At 45.6% G+C, this 15,161-nt stretch overlaps 1 protein-coding gene across 1 annotated transcript; it reads left to right on the top strand.

Annotated features, from left to right (window-relative positions):
• The first annotated feature begins 483 nt into the window (after positions 1 to 483).
• Positions 484 to 14,721, top strand: TNFSF15 (TNF superfamily member 15). The gene is made up of 4 exons (XM_074846239.1): positions 484 to 672; positions 7,379 to 7,430; positions 8,047 to 8,094; positions 13,403 to 14,721. The coding sequence occupies exons 1-4, from the start codon at positions 484 to 486 to the stop codon at positions 13,828 to 13,830; spliced, it is 717 nt and encodes a 238-aa protein (XP_074702340.1). The 3' UTR covers positions 13,831 to 14,721.
• Positions 14,722 to 15,161: the final 440 nt, after the last annotated feature.

Genomic DNA, 15,161 nt, shown 5'->3' with positions numbered 1-15,161 from the left:
GACTCCTCCCTTTCTCCCAGGGCTGTGCTGAAACTGCTGGGCTCCGGGACACCGCGCACCTCTGCCACTCGCTCTCGCTCTCCCCCTGCTTCTCACTTTCACTCCCATTGGTTTCATGTTCCCTTTGCCATGCGGAAAAGCTTTCAAGCTCATCCAGCCCAGCAGCAGGGTTTATCCTGGTTCCACCCACTGGGACTTTCCTAGCTTCCTTCTGCACAGTGAGGGGGAAAAAAAGCCAGACGGAGACATGCGGCAGGCACCTCGGGGAGCCCGGGGAGCCGTGGGGCTCTCGTTCCCTGAGCTAGGTTTCTATTGTAGGCGGTGCATTCCTTGGGAGGGAGGGTGTGTGTGTGTCGGTGCCTTCCCACACTCGGGCCAGCTCTTATTTAATGGGGGTCTCCATGCAGGGCAGACGCCAGAAGAGATTTTGCCGTTCCCAGTTCCCATCCCAGAACAACAGCAGCTCACACGCCAGACACCGGCATGGCCGAGATAAGGCTGGAAGAGGCGGCTGCTGGGACCAACCAAACCTCCAGGATGCACCTCAGGGAGGATTTGAGGAGGATACGGTGCGCGGTGCTGCTGTGCCTGATCTCCGTGCTGGTCCTCATGCTGCCCACTGCCTATCTGCTGGTTGGAAACCTCAGAGCCCCCAGCTCCTGCGCCGGCCAGGTAAGAGACTGACGGCTGATTTCTGTCCTGCCACCCTGCGAGGAGGAGAGCACCACGTCCCGCGTCTCCAGGGTTGGGTTGGTTTGGTTCTTTTATTCTCTTCATGAGTTTCTCATGTTTAAGGGAATGTGAGGAACTCATTTACTTTCCTTCTTCCTTATGCAGAGCTGGGATAAATCTTATCATTGTTTGGTCTTTTTAACTAACGGTTTCTGTTCCTCTCATTTTAATTTCACTAAGGTCGATGTACAACTTTAAAACTTTTATTAACATGCTGCAGAAAATGCTTAAGAAAAATCACTAGCTGTTGGAAATCAGTGTCTCTCCACTGATTTCAGCCACATTTTGACACTATGACTCATTTTCCTCCCTTCTTTCGAGTTAACTCTGAGGCTCCCCCTCCCAGTGACCAATTTCATCAAACATCTGCTGACCACACTGCTGATGTCAGTGGGTCAGTGCCCATCATCCATCGCTGGGCACACAGCTACAGCTCTCCTATATTATTAATGTAAATTCCTGCAGAGATGTGGATCGAGGCAATTAAGGAGACTGACCCTAAGTTTTGCATCCTATTATTTACTCCCCATCAAAACTTTCTCTAGATCTAAGGATCTTCTCAGCTTTTCTCCTTTGACAGCTGGATAAACTCACTCTGCTCCTAGCAGTACAAGCTTGCTGGTGTGGCTGTTTCTATTGCTCTTCTATGCCTCTCCACTCCTTCTCGTGCCAGACTGCAAACAGGTGCCTATTTCCACAGTAGGCTATGAAGTCAGTGGGACTGCCCTGTGCTAGAAGGATGCATATATGCATATAGGTCTGAAGAATTAAGGTTTTAATTTTAGCTTCAGGTCTGAAATTCCCCAACGAATTAGCCTGTTTGTTATCTGCTCACTTAGGAACAGCAAAAGAAAGCAGTGTCAGTAAGTAGCCTCGAAGGCAGATTTCTAGCCTTGCACACATTCAGCCTATGGATGTTTAGGGGGTGTGACAGCTGCGCCCATGGCTGTGTGTGTGCGGGCTCCTGGCTGCACAGAGATGTGCAAGGGCCCATTTGACCTCAAGTCTGCACAGCTGACGTCTGGCAGCCAAGCAATGCTGGCTGCTGGGTGCAGCATCTTCTGTGTTACCTGGTTGTACCTTCGTGCATAGCTGAAAGGAGACGCAGCAGCCCTGCGCAGTACCTCAGGCTCTTATATCTGCTCATTTCTTGCACGTGTGAAAGTGCATGTTACTGTGCTGACCCTGTTACTGCTATTTAGGCCAGCTAGTGCAGTTGCACATGGAGGGAAGAGGCTTTTTGTTCACGTCCTGTGAGGTTGTAACAGAGCAGAACAGAAGTTCTTGAAACAATCTCAGAGCGAGATAAGAATAAAATGTTAGCCTGTTTGTTTGGACTAATATGTTCCTGGCTCTTGACCCTGTTTGCAGAGGTAGTGAAGAAAAGTTTTTTTTGGGAGGGGGTTTGTCTTCTTAAGAGGAAAAGCGCAATGTAAACCATTAGATCTGCCCTAGCCTGGGCTACGCAAGTGTGTATTTCCATGCATATGCACTGAATAATTAGTGCGTAGTATTCCCACAATGATGTAATGAAGTGATCAGATGAGTTACAGCCTCTGCGAGTCCCAGTAAGGAAGAGAAAAATCATCGGGGCTGGCCGGCTGCCCGCTGCCTTTGTGCCAAGCCCAGTGGGTGGAGCGCCCAGCTACAGTTCACAACTGGATCCTGCATTTTCTCAATTTTTTCATTCACTCTGCTGGTGTCTGACTGTATTGCCAGTGTTGTCCAGCAAAGAGAGCACAGACAGGTGGATTTGTCTGCCTGTGTAGCTTTCTGTTAATTCCCCAGGAGCTCAGTCCTGTGGCTCAGCATGGCTGTAGGCTGTTTCAGTCCATGGGAACATTTTTGGGCATAAAGACTCTTGGAAAAATGTTTTTTTGCATTTGCTTCTGCATTTGAAGTGTTAGAACTGGATTGCTAAAGGATGGCTTCCATATGTGCCCCATTGACTGCCTCAATCAGGACTAGGTTGGGACCAGATGCGTGTGCCAGGACTCCCTGTGGCACTGGTTTTGGGGTGCAGATGCCCTGGGCATACTGGGTGCAAGCGGGCAGACCCGAGTTTGTACCAGATGCGCATTCGCTTGCTGACTCTTGCAGCAGCAAGCCCATGGGAGGAGCTCTCTCATGACCAGAGTTTAGCCCACACACCACAGATTATCAACTTCTTGTGCACTGGGGACAGTCCTGGGAGTAGGGAGGGACTTGACAGCTGAGCAAGTGAGAAGCAGATGTAGTAAATTCCTCAGCCCGTCCTTCCTGGAGCAAGGAGGAGAAGGGGAACTGGGGAACGTTTGTGCAACAGGGGTGTGCCTCTTCAGTTTGCCAGCGGGGTGAGGCAGTTTATTCATCTCTGCTTCTGAGTGGGTGCACATGGTGTCACATTCTGCCTCTGAAGGGATACAAACTCACCTTTTCCTCTGGAAATGTCCCTTTCAGGAAAAAGCAGGGCAAGTTATGTCATTACAGGAACCTGTGTGAGCCACTGGTTCTCTCTCTCTCATGGTATAATGCATCTTGCATGAATAATTCAAGTCTGATAATAGTTTCCCTGGACACCTTCCAGGCTCACTACACTGCTTCCCTTTTGGAAATAGCAATCACTTTCTTTTGTGCTTCAAGACACAGTGAGGTGAGGAAATACGGTTCTTTAAGCAATAATACATGACTTGTATTATTAGCAGAAAATCTATAAAAGGTTCTAGTTGTGCCCTTCCAGAGGAAGGGCCAGGACTGCTGTGCATCCTTCCATAAAAGGAAGCCAAGTTTCAGTTTGAGTGTACAAATCTACCAAGGGAACAGCACAGCAGCCAGGAAAGCATCTCTGGCTATCTTAGCAATCCACTCAGCTAGCCCAATACAGCAAAGCATCAAGTCCTGTGGCCTGGAGATATTGTTACTTGGAGCGTATTTTTTTGTGACATCTTTGGCATGACAGGACCACAAGCAGCATAGAGCGAAATTCCAAACGTGTCCAAAGGATTGAACATGAACCTGTGTGCCTTGCAATGGAGAAGGGAGGTGCTGCATTAGAGGAAGGACTTTAAAGTCCTAGCAGCTCCACCTGGATCCCGTCCAAAAGGCTGAAGCCAGAAAGCTAGCAGCAAAGCTCAGATAAGGACTGCCAGAACATGCAAACATGCAGCATCAGAAGCCCTAATGGCCTGCCCAAATGGGAAAGAGAACCTGAAATGGCTTCCTGATCTTTAGGGAAGGAGAAATGGTCAGGGAGGAGCAGTGAGCATTGCACCTAGGGCCAGGTGTGTGGGATTCCCCTTCCAAAAGCCAGCAGCAGCAAAACTCCCGACTGGCCATTGCTGCTTGATGCACATGGTCCTCATGGGCAAAGAAGGCAGTGAGCACATGCCCTGGCTTAATGCTTATGCTGGGCACTATAGTCCAGTGGAAATACTCCCACTGAGGCCAGTTTTTCCTGGCAGAGGGCAGGCCCCTACCAAAAACGCTCAGCCCAGGCCACGCAGCATCTCTGGAGCAAGCAAAACTGTGGGTGTATGAACCATATATAACCTGCAGAGACTCTGCCCGTAAAATAACATTTTGTGCTAAAAATGGAGTGGATGGAGCTGCTGGAGATATTTTGCCTTTTGACCTCTCTGCCTGCAGTGCCAAGCTGCTTTTCCCATGCAGTTCTCGATCGGATACTCCCGGCCCTTCCTGGAGGTGCAAGAGGCAAAGCTTGTGAACAGGGGATGTTTAGCCCTTCTCTTTGGCTTTAGCAATATATGGATAAATGCAGTGGGGATTTTGGACATTCTTGGTATCAAAACAATATAGAAGTGTTTTGCATACCGCAGTCTTCAGGGTAATTAGAGCTGGCTGTCTGAGACATCGTTTGCAAGTCAGCTTTAAGGTGGGATTTTCAACGTCGCTCAGTGCTGGTTACAGGCTCTCCACAGTAACCAAAGGGAAAATTGAAGCCATGCTGGGAACTTTTCAGAATCACAGCTAAGCAAGAAAGGAAAAGAGAGAAAAACACTAATTGTGTAAATGATCTCTCTATTGTCTCATGCTGCTTAGGTCTCCCTCACAACCTCATCTACACCATCAGTGTACAACGGCTGTGCCTATTTAGGACAAGTATTACTAATACCTGGCCATTATGTATTATTGACTAGTACTAAAATATTTTCTATAAAAGGTTTAGATTTGTATCCTTATGAAACAGCATAATTATGGAAAAAAAATCTCCTACCTTTGCCAAGCAACAGAATAATTTCACACCTTGCAGCACCCTGCTCTATCTACTGCACCACACTGTCCTTTAGCACTTACGAATGCAGCTCCTGCACCTGGAGTTTCCATCTGGCCTTCTTTGGAAACAAGTAAATTGAGATTGCATTAAAAGCTTCTTTGGTTTTTAGTCAAAACCGTTTTGCTATTTTTTATAAAGAAGCAGAATTCTTCTTGATATCCTTCCCACTTTCCCATCACCTCTGTATTGCAACATCCGAGTTTATATAAAGTACTTCAGCAGAGGTAGGCTTTAAATATGTAAACAGTCCTACTGAAATTACATGATTAAATGTAGGTTTGTGATTGATTTGTAGTTCATTGCAGTACTTAGCATCGTTAGAGAATATGTCACTTGATAAATATGTAGGAAGTGTCACATAAATAATGGTGTAAAATATACTCTTATACATATACATCTGGCCAGAAGCAAGGGGGAGTGTTTGAAGGAAATCCTCCACACCAACCTTGTGCTTCCCACCAGGGGAAGGACAAAGCTACCTGGCTATGCCTCTGTGTCACATCAAAAGTACAGTCATGTTTAGACAACACGGCAAGCAGACGGGGCCTTGGAGAAAGTCATTAGTCATAATGAAAGGCCCAGACATCTCATTGACAGCACAACACCTTTCTCTCTGTCAGCCACACACTGAGCTTTCACACCACCATCTCTTCTAGATGACATTTCCTGCAGAGAACAGACTGCTATGGCTGGGCTAGATATGTACAGGTGGTGAAGGGAGGGAAAAAAAGAGAATTTTCCCTGCAGTTTTCGTTCTCCATTTTTGTTTTCTAACACACTGGAGCAACTGTTTTAGAAATTATGGGGTTTTGCAGGAGGACATGGATGGTTACTGATAGTAAAACATTAAAATATCTTTGGGTTTATCTTTGAGTCGCTAGCAGTCCCCAAACCCAGGCAGCCTGGCTCTTCTCCCACAAACACCCTCCTTCCCCCAGCCAATATAAATTATCTATTTTCTACTTCTCCTTCAGTATTTGAAGTTGGGTGAGACACAGCCACTAGGAGATAGCTTCAGCATCTTTGTGCTAATACTATTTCAGCCTGTTTATTAAGCGATGTGCATAAAATCCTTAGCTGCAAGCTGATCAGGGGCAGTTTATTTGATGTATTTATTGTAGCTGTCCATAAAACACACCATACCAGACCAGCATATTCCTGAAAAACACTGCGTGACAGGGGTTCCTGACAGCCCTGATAGTCAGCCCTAAGCTGGCTGCATAACACAGACTGTCTGCTTTCTGCAGCCACGCTGTTGGCATAGACCTGCAATGAACTGTGCCCTGGGGGCAGAGTAAGGGATGCTCCTCACAGCCCAAGGAGGCCAGATCCAGAGTCAGCATCCCGCAGCACCCTCCAGTTAAGAGCCATGCTGCTTTGCAGGCTGCCATAAGAGGACTGGCACTTGGCAAGAAGCCACCGGCCGTGCGCAAGTGTGATTCAGAAGGACCAGCCCCGGTAGGCGTGTGGCGGGCAGACAGCAGCTTCCCTTTGAACTGCTCAACATAAACATCAGAAAGGTTTGGCACAGCCCAGGGCCATGCCCTGTTGCCATGCAAATGCAGGTTGGCACAGGGATGTGTTATGAGTGTGCTGGTTTTCAGCTCTAGAAGAAAACGTAAGAGGTGAGGAAACGCGAATCACCCTGCCTTGCCACGGTGGTGTCAGCCTGCCACAGAGCTCACCCTCTGCCAGCTGCACTCTCAGACCTTTCCATCTTCCAAGGAGGCTACCCTCTATTCAAGACAGACCTTATCAACAGACTTACAGTCTGAAATAACACAGATGCAGAAAGAAAAGCAGGTGTAGATGATACACCTCAGTTAGTCCCTTCGCTGGCATTATGAATGAAACTTTGCGCCTGCAAAGGCTGAGACCTGCTGAGACTTGAGAGAGGGAAGAACCACTCACATTGCTCTGCTTGCTGTGTTTGCTCTGCAGAGACTGAGGGACAGGAGAGTCTCTGAGCAGCAGAGGTGCTCTAGCAGTGCTGGATGGAAGCACCAGCCCAAAGGAGGGTCAGCAATGGCTAATTCACATTGGCCACTCTGCCAGCCCTCTCCCAGTTATGCCAAGGGCTTGTCCAGCCTCTGACCAAGGCTGGAGTTTAACACAACAACCACCACAGGAGCCCAGGTCCTGTCCCTGGCACGCTGTCAGAGATGCACGCGGTTTCAAATAAACAGCAGAAAACTCTTGCATTGAAGCAAAGCCTTGTCAGGGCTTGTTGTCCTTTTACATAAAAGCTCTAGCTGAACTTGATAATATTACTGTAGCATATTCCATTTTCTGGGATAAAGCAAACAAGACCCTTTGTGGAGGTACTGTACACCCTGGAGCCCTGAGCTAACCGCTTGTAAATCTCTCCTGCAGGTCACAGAAGAGAGGGGCTCTCACTTTCTGAAGCAACGGGCAGTACATACTGGTAAGTTTGCCAGTCCTTTCCCCATCCCAAACACCTTTGTTTACCAAGGTTTTGCAATCGCTGCCACAGCACGCTGCTGGCAGATGCCTCCCCACCTGCCCTCCGCTTTCACCACCCAAATCCCTCCCAAGCCAAACAAGCCAGGGCACACAGAAGCAAACCTGGGTGACAAGATGCAGGGAGATAACTGGGGCCATAGCAAAAGTGCGAGCATTTCTAATCCCAGGGCTGTGCAAGCTCCCTCCTTCTAGGGCAGGCACAGACCTCCCCAGCAGCTCTTTGAGATTGGTATAACTCCTTGAACATGCAAAAGCACGGGTTTGGGAGCCCATGCACACCACGCTCATCCGCGCATGCCACACCTCCCCTCGCTTCACCCTCCAGCCTGTCGGCACCACAATAGGCCTGACAAGCTCGTTCATTCGCAAAGGGATTTTATTACCTCAACAGTGTCAATAAACAGTCATGGCAAATAATTCCTGACTCAAACATATGCGGAAATGGAAAGGGGTTGCACACGTTTCCTCGGCACCATTGATCACCATTCACATCTCATTCATTTAAACAGCAGCAAATGTCCTCACACATTTTTTTTCCTTTTTTTTTTTCCCCTCAGTTACAGATACACTTTCCAGTGCAGAAAAGCCAAGAGCACACCTGACAGGTAATGCTTGTTCAAAAATTAAGCGTTTCCCACATGTATTACAGCAGATGTTGCGGTGCAATAATCTTGGTTTATATGGATCTGATAGGATCAGGTGTTGCCGGAAACATGGGGAAAATAATCATCAGTTTTGCCTTGTTGACCACGACAGATTGACTGCAGCCTGTGTTTGTAGAAAAGGACCCACAAAAGAGATAGTTGACAGAAGTGTTGCCACTTTTCTAAGCCGTTTCTTTCATTGAATGAGAAGCTCTTGTAACTGAACTTAAATAGGTGTCTGGTGTCTTAGTGATCTGCCAAATCCCCTAGATTCGGGCAGGGTAAAGAGCTCAAGTAAGCCCTTATGGAACAGTGAATTGGGAAGAAACACCAGTTCTGGAGCAAAATCAGGTCAAATAAGATCAGGTTTACACCTCATTTTTCTTCGAGGCCTGACTCAGGCCACACACACCATATTGCCATCAAATAGCCCCCTGTTTTCACTGAGATCATCTGTAACACATGTTGGAGCAAGCACAAGATAGGTAATGCCCAGCTGAACCCCTCCAAGCCCTTATCTTGCATTAGGAAGGTGCTATCGCAGGGTGGGCTGCCATACTTTCCTGAGGGGCTGCCAGCATTTGCAAGGCCAGCATTTCATCGCCTCAGCCTTGAAGGTGTAGCTGTCATTACACCAAGGAGACTGTCCTGAGCTCCCCCCCATCCTTGCCAGCTCCACCCACCTGGAAAGTTTAGGTATTACCAGAGAAGAGAAAAAAGTTCATGGCTGGTTCCCATGTGGATGGAGTTGAGTGCTGAAAGGCTCTCCAGCTGCTCTGACCTAAGGCAATTTATACCTCTCAAAAACACAGCTCACTGTGAAGGCTTCCCCAACACACTCTGTGTTGTCCCAAGAGAGCACTTCAGTAACTTGAAATATGCAAGAAGTGGCGTGGTGCTTCACACAAATTCACCTACAGGGTTAAATCAATCACTATATCAAGGCTGATTTCTTTCCCAGCATAGTTTACTTTTCCTACTCCACAAGCTTCTTCCTAATGTGCTTCCTTGGTCCAATCCCCTTTTGCACACAGGTTGCTAGAGCTCCAAAACTGACCTGTCTTTGTTCAAAATCACATCTTTGCTTAAGTGCAAGTTTGCAAGAGCAAAAGGACCATGTCTGCTAGTGTAAATCTCCCCTTTTCCACTGAGTCCCCCTGTGGCAGGGAGACCCAAAGGCTCCTGGTGGGGCTGACTCAGAAGAGCAGCCAAAGCACTGCTCTGCTGATGGGAACTTCCCTGGATTGCACAAAAGTCCAGTTGCCCCAGGGAAGCACCCAACAGTTTTCTTCAAATTTCCTTAGGTCCCCCATTTGCAAAAATTCCTTCACCATCATCTCGAGCAGTCTCCCTGGGATGGTGCCCATCCTCTTCAACCTGCCGCTTCAGGCCAGTCACTTTTGGCCATAGCAAGGAGCGTGAAAAGGAAAAAGCTATGGGGATTTTATCCCTCCTTTTCTGTGCAAAAAGGCTACGCCCAGGCTGCTGTGCTATGTAGTCATCAGGGAACCTAATTTCCATGAACTTATCTTCGGCCTTTTCTTAGCCCAAGCATATTTTTGGTGCTGTAACCTGTGACAATGAGTTCCCAAGCTTGATGATGCATCACAGTCAGAAAATATTTCCTCTTATTTTAAACTTGCTGCATAATAATTTCTTGGGTGCCACCCTGGTCTTCTCAGAAACCATGACTTGTGCATAGAAAGTGAAAAAGGAATACTTATTCTTCAGATCTTTGTTATATTCCCCCATCTCAGGTACCTTTTTCAAAGTGAATGTAGTAGACTACAAACTCTCACTTGTAGGAAATCTCTTCCAGATCTCTGAATTCTCTCTGTCTTTTTCTAGTTTTAGGCACATATAATCTAAAGGTGAGATCAGAGGAGTAAGAGGAATGAGAACTAGCCACAGTAATTTCATGGGAATACACCACTGAATTAGCAGTAGCAGAATGACTCGATGTTTTGGTCCCTGTTCCTTTATGATAAATTTTCCACCTGCTCTTGGCCTTTTTAACACACACTGAGCATTTTAAACTTACCCAAACTGACATCAAGATTTCCTCTCCTAGGCTGGCTATAGCTAGTGAAGAATGGCACAATCCATATGAACACCTATTTAGGACTTTTCTCCATCTCCGTTCTCTCCTGTGCACTAATGCGTATCTGGTGCTGACTGCACCATGCCATGACAATACCCCCTCTTTGACTTATTTGGTTGCACTTTGGGTCAAGATGCAGACCAGTGCCTATTCCTTCTTGTCACCAGCCTGTGGCATGGCCGGATGAACTATGTTGCAGAAAACCCACCAAGTACCTGGCTTGCACCTACAACTCTGCAATGGTATCTGGGTGCTCCATTAAATCTGGGTAGAACATCACTTTCTGGTTTCACTTGGTTGTTGGAAGTAATTACCTTTTAAGGGCAGTTATTAAACTCCCAGGGCATGATGCTGAGCAAGAGACCCTGCAGCCCCAGGACTTTGCTGTACATGCTGCACAAGGGCTTTACTACAACAGGAGACTCAGACCCTTTTGGTGACACCAGGGGTCTGGCCTCAGAGTATAGTGTTCAGTAGCAGGCACTCACACCGATGAGGGCTAAGAATTGTAGAAAGCCCACACATTCAGCAGTATGCCACAAAATGACAAAATGTACCCAAAAGTTGCCAAGCAACAGGGATTCTCCAGAAAGGGACTAAACCAAAAGGGAAAGAAGTAATTTCACATGTAAGGGATGCCAAAAATTTATGGTGGATGGGAAAGTTGAAGAAACTGTAACAATGAATCCTTTATTAAAAGCAGATTTTATTTACTTCAAGACCTAGCATAACAGGTATATTTGCAGGAAGTGTAACTCCATATATTTATGAAATAAATAAATGACAAGTACAAAGTACAACTGCTGCTAGAAAAGGAGTCATGCTGTATTCAAAGGCACTTGAACATGACTTTCTCCTCTTGACTAGTATTGAAAGCATAGGAAAAATTAATTAACTTGAAAATAGAGAGCATCAATAGAGTGAGCTTTATCCTAAAAAGGGAGGTTATAGCTGTAAAACTTAGAATTGCCTAATTCTAGAAGTTATGAAATCATGTACTTCATTTGAGATGTCTGTTATTTATAAAAAACATTGAAGAGCTGAGTGTCATTGACATTTTAAATGCGTCATTCTGCATGGAAAAGAGTATTTCACATGCAGCTTCTCTTCAATTTTCCCCCAAAGTTCCCAAGATGGAAAAGAGCCCAGGTCATTTTCTGCAAATATTCTGATCTTTTCTGATCGTTCCCATCTCAAACAAGATTTCATCTGCTACCAACTGATCTCTGAGAGGTATTACTCCAAGCTCTTGTAAACCTTAGAGTGACCCAAATGCTACTTTAGTTTTTTCCAGGACTCAGACCAGTCCCTAGACACCCAAGAGGTAGATGAGGAAGAAGGCAGACCATGAGTACTTTCATTTTCTTTTATTCCTCTCACTCTGTATCAGACAAATCTCCATTGGCTCTAAGCATCATAGTCCTTATAATACTTCTATAATTTAGCCTAGCTTGCTATCACAATCCCTGTCTATCGTTCTCCCACACAGAAATACTCTCCTGATGTACTTTGCCTCCTGGGGAAAAATCAGAAAGATTTGATACTTCAGCAGCACTGACAGGCGGACTGAAAAAAAAAAAAAAAAACAACCATTATTTTGTTGTGCTACTCAGAGAATATGCAAGAAATTGCACTCCTAACACTTTCTTGTCTCTTTATGGATTATTTATTCCTAGAAAAGAGAGGGAAACGGATGCCACTGAGAGCTAGGCACATTAATTTTTCTGAATCTCATTTCACCCAGGATAAACCTAATGGTTATTGATAAGAGAATTTCAAAGCTTTCCCTTACCTGCATTCCATTTGCCTCCCTGCCCATGCACGCATACCCCTTCCCAAATATTGAATCAAAATCAACTTTAAGCATTAACTCAAGCTCATGAAAAAGGTCTCATTTCCTGGAAATCAGTTGCCTCAGTCTTTCTCAATGTTTAACTTTCCAGGTTCATTTTAATACCTGGCAGAATATTAATGGGTTTTATCCTCTTTCTCTTCACTGCCTCAGCTGCTGTTTTACCACAACAATTTTATGTGGCAGTCAGTAAAGAGCAGAGGATACTCTTTTGCTTCCCTGCAGAAAAATGAAAAGTGCTAGGTCTTATTCTCCTGGCTGTTGTGTGAGAGAAATTAAAATGGTGGAGGAGAGGTGAAGGGAATAGATCAGCAGTTCCCTGATTCTTCCCCTGAGACCCCTGCAGCCTGGGGAGCATCCTTGGCTTGGATCAGACTGATGTTGGGATCTGGATTAGAGCTTGTAATCAGCTAAGCATGAGACTGGGAAAAAATCTGGAGGAAAGCTGAGGTTAACACCAAGCTTAGTGTTTTGTTCCAGCAAAGCATTTAAAAAATAAATAAATAAATAAATAAATAAATAAAAAGAGATAAAAATGGTTTTAAATATAATGTGTTGCTTTGGAATTGGGTCTCTTGAAGCACAGTGGGGTCTTCTGAGTTTGCCGCAAAGGCTAACAAACCCTAACATCCTTCGGAAGCAACTTGCCAGAAAGAGAAGGTCAAGTGTCTCAGTGCTTGGTGCTAGATCGTGCTGATCATTGTGAAACTTTTGCAAGCACAGTAGTGTCTGTCTAAGAAATATAATTGCAATCCATCACTACTGAAGAAAATGATGCTTTAGTATTTCCTATTACTGTCCCAAACCATTAGGTACAGGCATGGTACCCATGTGTACAGCTGCCCCAGCACTGGTTTCACTTAAGGACAAGGTTTTTACTCTGTAAATATGTAAGAGAACATCCCGGACCTGCAGGGTAAAGCCATCTGCATTGCTCCATAGTGCCAGGAGACTCAGCCTTTAGGAAGGAGTGTCTCATCATTTGGGATCTGGCCCACAACCAGGACACCCAGAAGCAGCATACCCCTTCAGGCAGCCTGTGCTGGCTGAGGTCTTCCAAAAGCATCCTTGGCTTTCACTCCTGGATTGCTCAGATCTGGACACCTTATGGACAACCTCCAAAAATATCACTAGACAGTTGGCCCACAGCCAATTCACCTCAGTTTTCAAGCTGTAAGATACAAACATTTCTGTCCTAGTATTTTAATTACCCTACTTAAATTGCTTGACCTTTGAAGTAGAGATCTCATGTTAAATTCAGCAGCCTGGCTGTAGCAAATTAACCCACCTCTTCTCCCTCTCTCTTCCTCCTGCAGTGAAGAAACAAGATCCTGCCAACACCATAGGAAACCACCTGCCCATCCTGCAGTGGGAAGACAAGCGAGGCTTGGCCTTTACCAAGAACAACCTGAATTATTCCAGCAACGCACTGGTGATACCTGTATCTGGGGACTACTATGTCTATGCTCAGGTCACGTTCCGAGGGCCCACTAAAAGTTCCAGTAGAACAAATTCTGTCACTGAGATCATCACCAAAGTCACTGACAGTTACCCTGAGCCCACCCAGCTGCTGACTGGCACCAAGACCCTCAGTGAAAAGGGAAACAGCTGGTTCCAGCCCATTTATCTGGGTGCTGTGGTCTCCTTAGAAGTAGGAGACAAGCTAATGGTCAACGTTAGCGACATCAAGCTGGTGGATTACACTAAGGAGCACAAAACCTTCTTTGGTGCCTTTTTACTGTAAGTCCCTGGCAGCAGTTGGTGGGGGCTTCCCTTCAGGCCCTGGTGTGACCTCGCTGGACCTTGGCTTTGTGGGCGCGCGTTGGGGTGCTATCTTTGTGCTGTTATCCTTCTTCTATACTGTCACTCCCCTGCAGCTCACTGCAGCCTTAAATTAAGGGGTAGGAAAAGCTGAAGCCGTAGGCTAAATTGAAACAAACCAGAAACAGAACAAAACCAAAAAAACAAAAACCCACAACAGAAAAATAAAAGTCAGGTTGGAGAAAAAAATATTTTTGAAGGTAAAAACTGAGAGCTCTTCAAAACTTTGTAAGCCAGGGAGGAACAGTTTATACCTGTGGGTAGGAATATTGATCTTGAATATTGCAGCTAGGTTACATCACTAATTCCACCTCCAATGTGTACTTTCCTCAACTCAGAAAAGTGTTTTGAACTCTCTCCAGCTCTTCCAGTATAGTTTTGCATGACCCTTCTTCAGATTCTTGTTTCTAAAAGGTAATTACTTTTCCATCATTTCCTTATGAATAGATGTTCTCAGTACTTTGCACTAACATAAAGCTCAGATTAATCATTAACTACTTAATTATTCCCTTCCCATTTCCCTGTAAAGTAGATTAAAATTATATCTTGTATCTTGCAGGAGCTACTTTTTTTTCCTCAAGAAATTGTTTACAGTCAATATACAGCCTCAAAACTTTATGCAAAATTTCTAGGGAACACACACAAACACTTTCTGTTTCAGCAAGAAAGTGGAATCTCCCCGCCAGGTCCTAACATTAGGAAAACAGAAAAGACAATGCAGAGAGAGACATGCAGCAAAATTTTCAAAACTTTTTAAATCAGCCACTGAATTTTTGAGAGAAAACCTCTGCAGTATTTTGTTTTCTATTATTTTTAATGAAAAGCAAGTGCAACTAAAGAACTCACTGTCTTGGTGCTCCCCTTGCAACCATTGCCAATGCTGCAGTGGTCCCCTAACTGCAAGGGACTGCCTGCCTTTCCCTGGGTGAAGTCTGGCAACCAGTAGTCCCTACACAAGTCAAAAGATCCAAAGACAAGATCATGGTGTGCCACAGCCAGGTGTGGAGCTCAGGAATGTTTAGCTTCCCACCTTGCACTTATTTATTTTTATAGACCTTACTCTCTCTCAGGAAAATTCCCCAGCTTTCTTCTCCTCCACAGTAAATACACCACTGACAATGACTCAAGTCATGTTCTCGTAGATTTGGACTTTACACTTTTAACTGCCACAAGGTCTCACACCTGAGCACCTACCACCCAGCCATTCTGCAATGTCAGGCTTCACTCTCTGCAAGTCTTTCTCTTTCCTGACTG

Source organism: Strix aluco, chromosome 20, assembly GCF_031877795.1.
Source record: "Strix aluco isolate bStrAlu1 chromosome 20, bStrAlu1.hap1, whole genome shotgun sequence".
Classification (NCBI taxonomy): Eukaryota; Metazoa; Chordata; class Aves; order Strigiformes; family Strigidae; genus Strix; species Strix aluco.
This window is presented reverse-complemented; position numbering and strand designations above follow the sequence as displayed.